At 40.0% G+C, this 16,172-nt stretch overlaps 1 protein-coding gene across 1 annotated transcript in view; it reads left to right on the forward strand.

Moving 5' to 3' along the window:
• RERE (arginine-glutamic acid dipeptide repeats) overlaps positions 1-16,172 on the forward strand; it is a 178,324-nt gene that overhangs the window by 10,291 nt on the left and 151,861 nt on the right. Inside the window, exon 2 of the mRNA XM_075721534.1 lies at positions 10,886-11,003. Coding sequence (XP_075577649.1) covers positions 10,886-11,003 — 118 coding nt within the window. The remainder of the gene's footprint in view (positions 1-10,885; positions 11,004-16,172) is intronic.

Consider the following 16,172-nt stretch of genomic DNA (forward strand, 5'->3'; position numbering starts at 1 on the left):
GACACATTTAGTTTTCCCCTTCTGAACGTGTGCTTCTGTTCAGGGCTGCACCAGCAACTTATAAAATGGGTTACTCTCTACCCATTTGTCTAATCGGGAAGATGAAGTGGTGGGCCGATTACTAGGGAAATAGTAATAGCTGTAATTTTTTTTCTAGTTGAGGGCTACACAAGTAAAGCCTATGCATATTTTGATGAGGTATTGTAGTGTGGTGCACTTTAATTATCAAAAGGGTAGCTAAGGGAGAGAAGTTAAGCAACCATTTGGTGTTTGTGGTGGGCTGGGGAATAGAAGAGTTTTCTCTTCCAAGTCCTCTTGGTGTGCTTGTTTTGCCTACTAGAGCACGCAGTTATAATTATGCATGGTCCAACAGAAGAACTTCTTAAACTTAAAGCCATGTAAAGATGCCAGTTTTCACATTAAGTACAGTTTCATGAGCCAACTGTATACTGTTGATTTCTTTTATTATCACCTTTGACTCATTACCAAAACTTGGGCAACACAAGTGAATGGAAAGTGCATGAGAAGAAAGATTCTGTATCTCGAGTGATACAGAGTCTTGATCCCTCAATCTCTTCAGGTTTCTGTGTGCATTGGCCAATTGCATGCTCTGTTCGAAGACATTGCGGAGATTGTTCAGCTGATTTCATGTAGACCGCGACAGCTTCTTCTGTTGGTTTCTTAAAGTTTATTATTAGTGCTTGCATTTAAGGTGTCGGAGAAACTATCACTATCCATTGTTCTTCAAGTGTGTTGTCATTTCATGTTAAGGATTTTTTTTAATAGGAAAAAAGTTAAGGGTATCTAAAAAAAGTGAGGTCATTTAGCGATGTGGTACATTTGTGGTACTGCTCGTCTTCTGTGTCTTCCACAGCGCTTCAGAAATGAATGCCCATGAAGAGCTGTTGAAATGCATCCAGTTCAGGTTTGAGAGACAGGTGGCTGTGTAGGCATTTGTAAAATAGAGTGAGAAGTGTTTGGAGCAAATGTTGCACCTGTAGCAAAAGTCTGCTGCGACCTTAAAAGATCAGAACAGACTGTTTTAAGTGGCATGCGTGCAGTGAAGCTTATCTGTTGCTAAAGAAGGAGCTCTTAGACTAACTGGTTATTTAACTAATTTTTTTTAGTGGCCTGCACTCTTCTTCTCACCCCTCTTCCTGTTCCATGTATTTAATTGAAAAAGGGAACCAATTGTAAGACAGGAGGAGACCCTAGCATGAGTTAGTGGCTGAGCATCTGCCATGTCTTTTTCAGTGTGGCATTTTTTGGTAACGCTGTTTTCTGTAAGAAAATGTTTGGTAATCAAAATTGTTAACAATGTCTGTCTGAATGCGTCTTGCAAGAAGAACTGTATAGTGTTATGGACATGCATGAAAAGTGCAGAAAAATAATTAGTGTGGGAAATCATGTAGCTGGGTGCCTGAACTGCAGAACAGTTGCTTTTATGAAATTGGGAACTGCAGACTACAATTAGCTGTCATTAATTTTGTTGAATAGAAATATGTTCCATTTATTGTACAATCAGGAGCCAGGCTTGAATGAGTTTAAATAGATGAAATCTAAATTATACTGACAGTCCATTAAACAGCAGCAAAACCCCTTAAAGAAAATGGATTCGCTATGATACCAGTTTATAATAAAATCATTTGCCAAATAAGAACTATAGTCCAGGCATTGGGAATACTCCTGTGAGTTTCAAATGAGCACAGTAAATTGGTTGAACCATTTATTGCAGAACAGGGCTCTAGCACATTGTTTTCTGACAAGGAGCCAGCAGTGTTGCTTGAAATCTGCTCAGCAGGAAGTGACACTAAAAGATCAGACTAGCAATTTGTTTGTTGTCAGCCATATGGGGGGAAGAGAGGCAACTGTATAGCTCCCTACCTGTCAGTGGGAATATTTTTCTAGTTAAAACCATGTGTTTGTCATTCCCGCTGCATTCCTCCCCGTGTTTCTACGTTTGCTACTAAACCATCATGCCAAATGTATTGCGGTAGTTAGAAGTCTGTTTCCGTTATTGACCTTTGTTTTCAAGGGTTTGGTAATTTTCCCGTATTTGGAATACAGGCAAATTCAGATTTCAACATTTAGAATTCGTTGAATGTTGCAAATATTTTTCTGATCCTTTTAAAGGTACCACTTGGTTATTAATGATCTGTAACTGCTAATATCGTGCTCCTAATCGTATGTAATTCTGGGTGGTGGTGGTGAAGGATTGTGGCATTTAACTTTAAGTACCTGAGACACTGAAACGAAGAGCCCTGCTGCTTGGGGGTCCCACTAGTTTTGGCTCCGGCAGAGGTATTTCCGGAGAACAGTTCAGAATTGCCTGATTATGCTGCTTCACTGGTTGGCAGAGGACACTAGGACAACTAAACCTTTTAATTTTAGACACCAGAATGGAGAAATGCAAATATCCTTTAATGATTTGCCTATCCCACAACTTGTGTTCAGGATAGATATAGACACACGCATGTAAAGAGTGTCTCCTTCCCTCCCTCTCAAGTCCTTTTATATATGACTCTGTAAAGTCTATAAATAAAATTCCCTGTCTCCCAAAGAATTGCGGTCTATCTCGATAAACAGTTGGATTTTTTTTTATTTTATTTTTTTTTTTTTTAAATCCGGGATGGTTCTGATGAAGCAAACCTGTTTCGCAGGGCTTGCCTGGACACTGTTTCTTTTACAGTTTCTCAGATCATACAAATTTCTGCTGTGGTGCAACTGAATCTGTAGACTTCATGAGTGTTGGGATAAGCGCTATCTCTACATTAAGTTAGAAGTGGTGGACGTGGAACAGGAGTGTAAGTGTATGCTACAGGGATAAGTGTACCTGCAGTGTGGTTTTTAGCACACTGAAGGGTTGAATATAGAGCCCGTGTTGCTACTGATGACGTGGGCTGATGTCTCACCTGGTCGGTTGTGACAGTGTAAGAGTCCATGTATGAACTGTTCAAACTTGGTGTCCAACCAGCTCCCCTAAGTTGTACATAAATTATTGAGTGGGGTTTTTTGACAAATCTGGCATACCGTTTTTCAGAACCTCTAACACAGGATATCTGAAGGAAAGCAAAATGAGGGAAAGAATGTGTAGTCCAGCAAGGTAGTGGGATGTCCAGACTGGGAAATGCGTGTGTATTGGAACTCTGGTTGCTTACAGCTACACTGTGAAGTCTGAGCTGTTGCAATACAATGGTGGGGGGTTGTAGACAATTCCTTGACAATGGTTTTCAAGGAGTATCTTCCCTGTGGAAGTGTGGTGCTGTGCAGAGAGCCCAAGGCTTTGTTTCCTGGATGATGTAAGTGTTGACTCATTAGATAAGACATAAAAGGATTCTAATTGTGAAGATGGTTACTACATAAACTGCAGCATTTAAGCTGATAAAGGTTCATGTTTTCAGAAAAGTGAGGTGGTTGTGTTTTTTTCCAAAAGATCTTTAAGTCCACGTATTGAAGCTCTAATTTTAAAAGCAGCTTTTAGTGTGGGAATATTAATGTAACCCTTCAGAACTAGGGCACATCTGGTGAATATCACAAGCCCAAAGGCGTAATGACTCTGTACCATGTGTCGTAGAAATACTTCATCTCCAGTGGGACATTTTACACGATATAGGAAAGTAGGCAAATGCACTCATGGTTGGAGACAGGCAGTGAATCCCACTAGCTGTGCAGGGAACTTAAGGTTTCTTTACTCTATTTTGCCATTGTAGTGCCAAATGTTATGGAAAGCCTTTTTCTTTCTTTCTTTTTTTTTTTTTTAATTTTTTTTTTTTATTTTCTTCTGTTGGAGTGTTTGCTGGTTTGTCACCAGTAAACTCTGTGGTGTAACAGATCAGATGGTTAACTTGTGTGAGGTGGCCCTTGGAAGTGGACACGTGGATGCTATCTTGCTGTGGAGAAGGCCAGAGTGTGAGTGTATAGCACGCCCCTTTCCTGTGTGGTTACTTGCTTTGTGCTTGCTCTTATTTACTGCTAAATGCAGGATGATGAGAGGATCACTATCCTTCAGTAAAATAAATTAACTTATACTTTGGTAAGTGTGTAAGGATGTTCAGAGCAACAATTTTTGCTTGCTGTATTTCATCCTATAGCTTACTGTACAGTAACTTCTTTGTTTTGCTGGTTTTTTCACTGAGTCAATGTAGATAATCAGGCATCTCCTTTCATTTTCCATTAGTGGTATGATTCTGTCTGTAAAAAGGGGTCATGAGCCTTGCCTAACAATACACATCTTTAAGTTCAATTTTCAAGGGATCTTTGCAGATGACAGAGCAGCCAACACATGATGTAGTTGTTGATGCGACTGTAACAAGGATTAGAGTAGAAAAAGTGACTGGGAGGGGAAGGAGACTTGAGGGGTTTGGAGGTGGACAGAATTACAGGCTAAGAAAAATACTTCAAGGTTATTAGTACCTTGCAAGTTGAAGGGAACAGGGAGAAGGAAAGTGAAAGAATACTGGTGATGCAGTATGCGTAGTGGGAGTAACTTGAGTATGGTTAAGCCAAGGCCTCTTGTGAGACTGAATTTTAGTCCGCTGGGGTTTGGAGAAAGATTGTCAGAGAGCAGTGAAGAACAAGCACTGATGTGGAGCCAGGATAGTGGTGGTCGAGAGTATTTGCTGGCCTTCTGAATTGTATTTTGTTTTGTGGGGAACTTGTCTTGTCAGGGTTTCTGTGCAAACATGTATTGCCCTCCAGCTGCCAAATGTCAGTAGCTGCAACCCAAGCCCACTGTCTGACATAGCACGCTCAGAGAGGGCGAACTACTGACTTACTCAGCTTAGATGAGTAGGTGTAAAGTAGAATAGCTTAATTACAATTATGGGCCACTTGGTCCATAATTCCATGTAGTGAGATGAGTAACATTTTGAGTATTGGATAGTATTACTTTGAAAATCAGGGGGCTAGGAATTGTATGTCACTGTAGAGCAACTTCAATGGACATGACACTGAGCCATTCAGTTGATGACCTGATTAAATTAGAAATTCATAGTCAGTTTGGTTGGACTTTTTGAGTGGAAACGATTGAATGTTAAGGTTAGTAGAAATAATAGTGGAAGAGCAAATAGATGTCTGAAACATAGCTGTATTATGAGTTCCTTTCTAGAATAACAGATGTTGAAATAACTGACCAGAATTTCTCTCGGGTGTCTGAAGTGAGAGTGGATGTGGGTTCATTGTGTTTTAGGCTGACAAACAGTCTCAGACTTCCATTTAGCGTGAAGAGAGTGCATGTCACTCAAGTTATATAAACCTGATGAAGAGTAAAAGAACTCAGAAGTAAATAAACTTGTCTGTGAGGAGCATCTTTATTTTGTGATTTTGAGTATTTTAGCTGTTTCTTTATAACAAGTGGGGCACCTTTTGTAGTTGTCACAACTTGGACACAAAGCAGCCTGAGCAGTAGCGATGAGAATTGACTGAAGTTGTCTAAATCTTTGTGGAAGTTCTCTGCAGCTGTATAGAGCTAAAAATATTCCAGAACTATATGATCAGTGGGGAAAAAAGGGTGCAACAGCACACTCCAGTGTGCCAAGGATAAGGAAGGGCTATTCTGTATTTTTCATTAGCATAAGTCTTACCTATCCAGGTTTGCTGCATTAGAAAAATGATACACAATTGTTCTTTGCTTGGGTCCACATCGAAGCTGTTCTTCAAAATAATGTATTTCTGTTTTGGATTTCTGGTAAATGAAAGCAATTGGTCTTTATGGTGGGTTTTGAGTGGCTAATGAGAAAGCGTCCATAAATGTTCTTCTTTTGGCATTTTTCCACTTTCTAGCCTTTGTGACATTGCTTTGCACCTGGATTAACTTGTTTTCTTCTCTGTATGGCCTCTCCTGCTTTGGAGACATCTTAACTGGATGTCATCTTTGTTTTAAATCTTGGCAGGCAGCCTGCAGTGCTTTACTTACATGCACTATGCTAGTGAGTCAACATGTTTGCTTTATCCGTACTCTAGGTAGTAGATTCTCTTACTTTCGTGTCGACTGTTTCAAAGGGATGCTTAGCTGTTTATTCTGTGTGCTGCCTGATAACACTCTGAAAATGAGGCCTGCAAAACTCAGATACTAAGAAAAAAAATCTTGGAAGTCGTGGTGTGTTCTGTATCTGAAATCTTGTAGCTTTTTATACACGTTCCCCAGTGAATCCTGAAAAACTTCCTGCAAATGCGTGGTGGAACATCATGTAAATGGATGATTCACCTGGGATAGTGAGCAGTTAGTTTGAGTGAGTAGAGAGCTATCTAAATGGAATGATTAGCCAAGGAAGTCTGGGATAACAAAATGGGGCAGGAATACTGTGGTATGGTTAAATTGCTGCAGCTGCTGAGTAAACTGGATTGAATCATACTGTACCACTGCGAGGAGGTGAAGAGGATGCCGTTGGCACAAGGTACTTCAGATGCTTACCTCCCAAGAGAGACTGACTCTATAGCTTCTGGGGGATTTTCCGGATTTTGCATGAAAAGTGCTATATAAGGGTGAGTTACAAGTCAAATGGATTACTGTTGTTCTGGTGTTGATGGTTGATTACATATAGGATATTTCAAGCTTTTAGAATGTATGTATGCGTGCTGTTGCAACAGCTGCTACTCTCCTAGCTAGGAAATTCACCATTTGAAATTGGATGGTTTGAAAAGGCAAGCTGTACTTGAAATAAATAGATATAATTCTTAATTCTACAGAGATACTGGAGGTTGTTATATAAAACTGTTTATTGTTATTTTCTTACTAAAAAAAAAAAAAAACCACCCAAGGTTTTAGTGCATTTTACATCCATGAAACTTCTATTTCTCTTGAGAATCCTGGTGCAAGACATTTGGTTCATCGCATTATAGATAGTGAAAATATGCAGCAGAAAACTTCAAACTGATCCTACTTATGTAGATACCTATGTAGCCTTGCTATTTAGCATAGTTTCCTGTGTTGCTGTCATCATTAAGACAAATTACTATATTTAGTAAATACTCAGTTAGCACTAGCATTATTGAAAGATTGTACTCCTGACCATGTCTCCTCCTCTGCTCTCATGCTAGACTGGTATTAAGGATTCATAATAATCCAGTATATGAGTTAACTCTTTCTCACCATTTCCTTTTACTTTGCTTTAAAATTTAGAATTCTTTGCTCTAAAACTTTATTTAATGCTTACAGTACAAAAATGTCTCTATAAACGCCTGCCTTTCTGGTGTTGATTGTTCCACTCTCTAGTTGATCCCATTATCCTTCTTCTCTTTGTAATTATCTCTCAGTTTAGTTGGGGTTAAGTTTACATCAGGTGGACACCTGGTGAAGAGGTGCTAGCCGTATTGAAGTGGAATTCTTACTTTTGTTGGCATTTTTATGCTTAAAAAGAGCTGTGCAGAAGTTCTCAAAAGAGGCCAGGACTCTGGTGGAGCTAGAACTGACAGCAAGTGTAGGTGCTTCTCGCGTAAAAAAGGCTTTTGGAACTTGTGGCCAGAGAAGTCATGAATTCGTTTCAGAGCTGTTTCTGTGGATGCTTTTGTAATGAATGATCAAAACTTATTACGGTAACAGAACTTCCCAAAGATTTCAGTTAGATTTGTGTAAGTTAAACAACATTATTCCTAGTTAATAGGAAAAAAATTAGGAGAACTTCTTGGTTTGGAACTTGCATGCTAAGTTCTGGTTCAGAACACTCAAGCTGTGAGTTGTTAAATTTGTGTGTCTTCTAGTGGGAATGTGGACACAACCCTGCTATAATTACATTCCGTCTGTACGCTTGGAGAGGAGCTTCACTGACACTGATAAAATTATGATGTCAGATTAATCCAGACTCTTATCCTGTGTCTTTGACTCTTACTATAAAATAAGCAATAGATTTTCAGCTTAAAAAAAAGAAATCTATTTTGTAACGCTCCTTTGACTTACCGAATGCTGTTGCGCAGCGATTAACAGCGCCGTTTGTGATGGATGGAGGAGGGTGTGGTGAAGCAGCCCGTTTTACAAAGTGTTGCAGGTAGAAGTTTGACACTGGGATTTACAGGCTTTGCCGCAGATGGTTACTATGGTTATGTGATAAACCGGGAGGAAGTGACCCCTTGTGTGGTTACAGAGCACAAGCATTTGAGAGGATGCAGATGCTCCCTGTTAAGGTCTACGTTCCAGGCCACCCTTTGTGCACCGCTGCTGTCACGTAGCCCTCGGCTCTTACTCCTCTGCGTGTGGTGGTGATCTGTTCCGTGCACTTGTGCTCCGTGGATTTAGTTTTTTAATTCAAGGAATTGCCTAATCCATTCACAACGAGGTAGTGTTTGTGCTAAATGGATTTTATTCTGAAGAGGAGGGTCTAGGTAACCTTTTCCCAGTTATGTTTTAAAAGCCCCTGATACTTGAGTCCTCACAGCAAGGTTGTGGTGACAGCTGAAGTGATTGCTTTTAGCTGTTTGCTAGCCTTCATACTCTCCAGGAGCGTAGACCACAGTGAGCTGCGCTTGTCACTTGAAGCGTTTCTTCAGGAGGCTTTCTTCTGCGGAGGCCAGGGTGGCCCGACTGACTCTCATACTTACATGCTCTGACCTCTACCTGGTTGGTGACCACCTACGGACCAGCATCTTTTCCAGTCTAGATTGAAGTCATGGGTCACTATAACTGAGAAATACCTTTGCATTTGAATGCCTTCCATTGAATGTGGAGTTTTATCTATACTGATCAGCAGGCTTAATTTGAGACCACTATGTAAAGATTATTTTATAACCTACTGGGGAAAAGAGGTACTGCTCTGCTGTCGCGGTTTTGTAGATAAAAGTGTCAATTCGATGGGTAGTGCGTATAACGAGGATGCTGGAGGTGAACAGTTTTGCATCTGGAACAGTGTTGTTCTAGCTTTCGGGTGTAATTTTTCCGGGACTAGTTTTTTAGAAACCTTGACTACATTGCCTTGATCTACTGCTGACATGGGCAAAATAAAGGCCTACTTGCACATTTGTAGAGATTATCTGAAAACAGAATTCAGGAAGATGGAAATATACAGAAAAGGAAAATAGAGAAAAATAATTTCACACTTTAATTTTAAATGAGTAGTAGAAAAGCTAGAACTGTTTCCAACTTTTTTCCCCTCTTGGTCTCAACGCTGAGGTGGAGAGGAACATCTCCTGGTGTAAGCAGAACACAAATGCTGTGGCTATGAAATGTCCCAATGTAGGAAAGGGTTTTTATGGTATGAAGTATTGGACTGTAACTCAAAAGTTAATTTCTTTGCTTCATCCAGAAAAACCCGAAACCCAAAACCACAGCTCTCTGAAATCTCAGCCTGTTGCCTGACTACTTCAGGCTACAATTTCTTGCCTGTAAAATGGATTTTGGTGTTTTACTGGAATACTAGTATAATCCAGTGTGGCTGGGTATGAATGTGCTTGTAGCCAAAAGCAGCAAGTCCAGACTTGCATGATTGCCACAGTAGTTGCAGGATTTAGGGAAAAATGCATTTAAAGCTTGGTTTGCCAGCAAAGTTGCTTTGATCCTGGCAAAACATCAGTTACCTGAAATTAATGGAGATGGGTACTGTACACCTCTGTCTCTCATTAGAACAGGATATTGTAGTGCTGCCACATTTAAAATCAGATGCACAACCATGTAATTCTGGCATATATCACCCAAGTGCTATAGATTTGAAATGCCTGGCCTTTTTCCAGCTTGGTTGATGTAGCTACTAAGACTCTTCCTGCACTTTTGATAGTCCTAAGGTAGTCCTGCTAAATAGCCGCTATGGTTTTTTCGTTAAATTAGTCTTTGAGTTAACTCTCAGTGGTGAGAGAATTCCTGACTACAGGTGGGGTTTCAAATGACTAATGAAGGGTTTCTCTTTTCTTTCAGGGGGAAGATGCTTTATTGCAATAAACAATGGCAGTGCATCCTTAGGAATGCTCTTTGTGGAACATAAGAACTAGAAAATGTTTGTCTTGAACAACTTTTAGAGTTTTTTACAAGATATCAAGCAGGGTATTAGTTGTGTTTTGAAATATGTCTTAAACTCGTGAGTTTGGAGTTTTTCTGTAGAAATATTAAAAGGTTCATGGAGAATCATTCATAGAATAGCTGGTGTTCTTTGTGTCTTCTGTCTTTTGAATAGCAGTTACCTATCTGAATGTAAAAGGAGAACACAATGACTGTCCTTTAAATATTTGTTCGGCTGTGGGAGTAGCATCTTTGCCTTCTAGCAAGCTGTGTGTGAATTTTCTGATTTCTAAGGTCATTATCATTAATCAGGCACTTCTTTCTCATCCTTGCTGTAATTTTATTCTGAGGCGCTGCTTTTGTTGTGGTTATTGCCAAGACTTTTAATACAACAGACCTTATTTTACAGCAGCCTTGTAGAGTCCAGTTGTCAAAAGCAAACAAAAATAATTACTTGTTTCTGTCATGTCAAATGTAATTTGAAAAAGCCCAGTCCTTCCCTGAGGTAAATCTAATTTGGTTTGCTACATTTCATCTATGATTGGCTGCCTTGGTTTTCTTCACAATTAGAAGAGAAAATATGTTAGTGCTAGGTTCTTAATAGCAAGCTCTAACCACAAAAGATCTGATTAGTTTCCTGTCTTATCTTGATCTGGACTGTAGGTTGTGACCTGGTCATTTTTATTAACTAAATTCAGAATGGTCTTATACAACTTCCTTTTGTTTTTCTAGCAAAACGTCTATTCAAATCAAAGTTAATTTTTATGCAGTTAATTCCCTTATTTATCATCATAAAGCATCTAATTTCTATTTTTAGATCACACTTGGAATAAATTACATGCTATGCAAATGAGATGGTGGCTCTTTCTAAGCTTAAGCTGTTTTTTAATTTATCCTGTTTTTATATTCTTTCTTGGAGGTACAGAAGTTAATTTCCATTGTTTTAAAATCTTGTTTTTTTTAAAGATTGCGTATATATTGAAAGTCGCCGGCCGAATACCCCGTATTTCATCTGCAGCATTCAAGACTTCAAACTGGTAAGGAAAATTTTCACATCTCCTCCTTCTCCCTGCCCCATTCTCCAGTGAGATGGCAATATTTCTTAGTCTGTATCTCTTCCTGTAGCTCCCTGCTCCTTCTGAGTAAATCTTTAGCTTCTGAAATAGTAGCTGGTTTGCTATTAAGACAGTGATCTGTCCTTGGTATAGACTTAGTGAACCGGGCTGTAGAGTTCAAACTGTGGTCTACGTCATTTTAAGGTTTTGTAACCCGCAGAAATATTAACTTTGAGTTGAGTGTTTTTGGGAAATTGTGGCTCAGTAAGTTATGTTTTTCCTGGGAAGTTAAATTTGGCTGTGCCTTTACCTCTAGCTTTATATAGCCCAGCTGGGTAAATGGAAGCATGCGGGCTGACGCGCGGTAGCCTGCTTGTCTCAGCCGACTGGTGGACTGGCAGCTGAGGATGCAAGGAGAGACTAGACCGATATGACAGGTTTGATTTGGAAGAATATAAAACAACATTTAAGACTGCTTTAGCACTTTAAAAATGAAAAGTCGGGGCCCTGTGCAAGAACAAATGAGTTGGAATTGTGGTTTGCCCCCTTTTATCTGAATTTGTACGCTTAAAAGGTTAAACGTGTTCCTTCCCAGTATGCTGTAGCTGCACAGAAAAGCGTTTGCTGCTTACGCGGTGCAGAGCGGGAAGCTGCTGCCCGTTGGACACAAAGGGCACCTGTACTCGTTATGGACTTTGCAGTGCTTTGGGTGGTGTAAGCAGGATATTTGGAAAGGTAACTGTTACTGCTGATCATCTTGCTGTTGGTGGTTTATGGAAGTTCTGGATATGTAATAAACCGTCCTTCTCAGTGCATAATCTACAGGCGTAGATCACCTACTAGCTCTTGCTGTCAGAATATATCTTCCTTTTCCAAGCTTTCTTACTCAACTCTTCCATCTTACTCCTCACAAATTTATTTTGTGAGACCACAGTGAAGGAGAACGTGTGGACTTTCTTCAGCGTTGATGTCCATGGCAGTGCTTGGCACTTGTGAGTTCATGTTCTCTTCCCCCCTTTTTTGTTTTTTAAAGGAGTTGTTGGATTTGTAGGTAACAGGTTCTAGCAACGGGTAAAGCCACAGTTGTTGTACTATTGCACATTAGCAGGTGCTTTTGTGTCTGACTGGAATTACAATGTGATAGTTGCCATTCTGGGCAATAAGTTCCTGCTGAGTTGCATTAATTGCTCAGGATATCGGCAACAAAAGCTGAAGCCTCTGTTGTCGGCATTGGTTTTGTACAACACATTAAAGCTGTTTGCAAAACTATGTGGGAAATGTATTGCAGTATGTTTTAGTACCTTTAAATTTTTTTTGAGTGGTTTCTCTTTTCTCATGTTTCAGCGCGCAAAGGATATGACATCAGGGTTGCTGGCATCTTCTGCATATTTTTTCACATGGAAATAGTATCGTTGTTTTGTTTACTTTTGCCTGCTCCAGGTTCTTTAATTTCTCTGTTAGATTTTTTTTTTTTTCCTTACTGACATCATGCATAAAAGGAACCTGTAAAAATGACAAAACCAAAAAACCCCTTGATGCTGATTATGCTAGCAAAAATGAATCTTTAGTGTGTTTGTCACTGCTGATTTTACTGCTGGGGGAAAGGAAATATGTACAGTGGAAAGGACACTTGATTTCTCTTCTAGTGCGAGATACCAACAGGAAAACAGTCTTGTTTTGCCTTCAGCTAAATATGTCAAGTGAAGCAGGGAAGTTAAAGTCAACAGCTTTGAAATGTCGCCTACTAATTATAAGTACGTTATGTTGGTTGTCATAAACTGAAAGTTTTTGGCTGAGTATATGAGTCTTACCCTGTGCTTCCTGTTGTTCTAGGGGCAGTTCAGGCATAGGAGTTGGTGGTGGTGGTTTTTTATGGATAAAAACAAGGAATGTAAACTTGCATTTAAAAAAAGGGGGGGGGCGTTAAAAATGACAAAGCAAATGCTGATATACACATGTGCTATCTTGCAGGGGAAAAGGTCATTCTGGGGATGAAGCTAGAGTACCATTCAGTTTCATTCTTGAAGTAAACTGAAGTTTAATTTGCTTTTTCCAGTGAGATCTTAAATCATAATTAGATATGATTTTGTTTATTGTGGAACTAGAAACTGGTTCTGTGAAGTCAGGCAGTTTCTTCTAGCTTAGTGTTCAAGCTTCTTTCATTTGACAGGGAGATGGCAGGATGCAAAGAAGGTGAGGGAAATATTGAAATGTAGAGTGGTGTATTCCCTATAAATGGGTTTACTCCCTTTCATGTTACTCAAACTGTATTAGAAACAGTGTCTTTGTGGTTACAACCGTTTCTCCTGCTTCACTTTCACAAATACCAGTGTGGAAAGTGGGGTGAGATTACTTATAACGTGATAAAGTCATACTACTCCAGAAGCAGATGTTACAAACAATTTCAGAGCAGCTTTGTATTCTGGTGTCTAAATCTGGTGACTTGGAGAAACCAGTAATTGGTTTCCCATGCGTGCTCTTCGCAGTTCCAGCAGTCACGGCAGGTAAAATGGTATACTTCGCATTAGGTTATACTTCCATCACAAGTTTCTCTTGACATTAAGATGAATCAGGTCTACTAAAAATTATGCTAGAGGAACAGCTCTTCGGCTTTCCTGAAGGACAATTGCACTTCACCAATGACCATAAAATCCTTGTGATGAAGTTGTACTTACTGCTGATTTCTTTGTAATCTGACTCTGTTGCCATCCTGCATTTTGCTGTGTGTTACTTCCCATGAAGCAGAGCTGTGATGCTGTGGGGATTGGTCTCCTAATCCAACTCCCCTTCGTGAGCTGTGTTCTTGTGTTAGGATAAGCTGACATCAGGCGAAAGAGCAGTGGATTTGGTTCCCAAGCATTGAGGGCAAATGGAGGAGCGTAGCTAGCTTTCTGGCTCTTGTCTCCTGAGTCAAAAAAAATCAAATGGTGTATTAAGGCTGGCAGTGTGGGAAGAAGGGATTCGATCAATCCAGCTTGACTATGTTAGAAACAGTCATGGGTGTCATTTATACTCTTCTTTTGTCTTTACCCTTTCTGTGGTACCGGATTCCTTCAAGCTTTCTGGGAGTTCTGTAAATAACTTTGTGGAATTGAGAAGTAAAGTATGATTAGCTATGATGTGTTGTGTCTTAGGGAAACTGTCGACAAGCAGTGGCACTTGAGTTGTCGTGTCCTTTCTGGTCTGCCATTGCTTCACTACTTCCATAACATGGGTTTCACTGTAAGATTAATCCCATCTTTCAAAATCACTTCCAGTAACGAGTTGATGGTCGGATATGTTCTTGGGCAGGGAGCAAAATAACCCCAGCACCAAAGGTGTGATAGGAGTACTGCTCCGCTGTGTGAGCTTCTTGGCATGCTTTTAAGCAATGCACTGCCTATTCCTGCTGCTGAGAAACTGCTTTGAAAGAGCATTGATTTGAAACCTGTGGGAGCCTTGTAGAACACTGCTAGGGAATAAAGATGATGACAGAAGGGACTTCACCTGTTCCTTTATTGCTTGTCTTTTTCTACTCTGTAGTGCTAGTAATGAGTTTGGAAAACCACCTGTAGTTCAAACTTGCTGTTTAGCATCTACTTAGTATAATGTGCTTCAGACTTTGAGAAGGAAAATGCACACTCAATTCCTGGTCAAACTTGATAGTTTTTGTTACGCCTAATTCTCTGTGATACTTCGAGGGACCTGTGTTAACCCAATGATATCCCTCCCCAGCCCCTGTGTCTGATGCCCGTAGTTCTGGTAGGTTGGGGGGGGGAGAGTGGGGTGGGGTGGATTGGTTTTTTTGTTTGTTTTAAAAAAACATGTTTCAGTACATAAGGATACCCAATAAGGTTTGGAGATGATGAAACAAGCTGTTAGTCTTAAATATGAAAGCTTACCAACTTTCTCCCATAACTGCTTGTGAGTACAAGTAGTAACTTCCATTTGTTGGGCAGCTAACAGGTTTCACCTTTTCTCACTAATGATATGTGTAGAATATTCTCAGTGAGAAAGCCAGCAAGAATATTTTTTCCTTCCTTAAAAGCCATAGAAGTTGCCTGTCTTTCAACTTGAGTTTGTACAGCTGGCAGGAGGGGGTTTTTATTGGTGCTGGTGTGGTGAACGCAAATGGAAGGTACTTGAGTGCTGGTGGCAGGTTAAGTTCCCTGATGTTTTGCTACAATGCTGTGTTGGTTTTAGAATTACTGCATAGCTGAGACTCATTTTAATGGTGAATTTTAAAGAAACTAGTCCAATTAACTTTTTTTGTTGATAAGAATGATGTGTGATATGGAAGGTACCAGAGGGGAAAAACTATTGTGTGTCTTTAAGGGAGTTTTTATTTGTGTCTGTTTTTTCAGTGGAAGATGCCGCAGCAACTACAAATACACTTGCTTTTACTTTGCCTCGCCACAAAATGACAATGGATGTGAAAAACATCGTCTAAATAGATACAGGTCCTTTCTGGTGTAGTGTTATTTTTAGAATCCATGGAAATTCAGTGCTTGTTTAGGACCCAAGCAAAGGGTTGGGATTCAGGAGTGAGGCAACAGTGAGTATTTTTACGGCACAATGTCTTGGATCTCTTCTGTTATTTTCATCTGTCTGAACTTTGCTTAAAAAAGCAGATGGCTGGTATGCAGAAGCTGGGAGGGAGTGCAAACTCAGACATTTCAGCTGCTGGCTGCATGCTGAGATCTGAGTGCTGGTTCAAAACCGAGCTGCCTCTTGTAGGAGCCTTTCAGGTTCAAAAGCTGGTAAGATTCCAGGATGGATGAGGGAAGGGATAGCAGGGAGAACATGCAGATATTTCTCTTTCTCTCTGCTTTTCAACAAATTAGAAGTGCAGTGTTGGTCCAATTTATCCGTGGAATCAGATGCTTCCTTACACCACTACAAATGTTCTGGTTTTTGATAGGTCATATTTTTCAGCTTTTACCTTCTAATCTGTTCTGTCTTCGCATAATCAGGAATTTTGCTGCAATTTCTATAGTGGCCACTAACTGGGGTTTGCTAAACTGATAGTAAATTTTAGTTATGGCATTAAATTTGACAGACTTTCTCTTTGCGTTCATTGTGACAAACTCTCTAGAATTGATTAGCGGTACCTAGCAGATACTTTGATAGCAAGGCACAGTGGTCTTTTTCCTGGCAACTGGTAGTCCTTTGACAAACCATCCCAACTGTGTTTGTCAGGTATTCTATAGGAAGTCCAC

The sequence above is a fragment of the Pelecanus crispus genome, chromosome 15, assembly GCF_030463565.1.
Source record: "Pelecanus crispus isolate bPelCri1 chromosome 15, bPelCri1.pri, whole genome shotgun sequence".
Taxonomy (NCBI): Eukaryota; Metazoa; Chordata; class Aves; order Pelecaniformes; family Pelecanidae; genus Pelecanus; species Pelecanus crispus.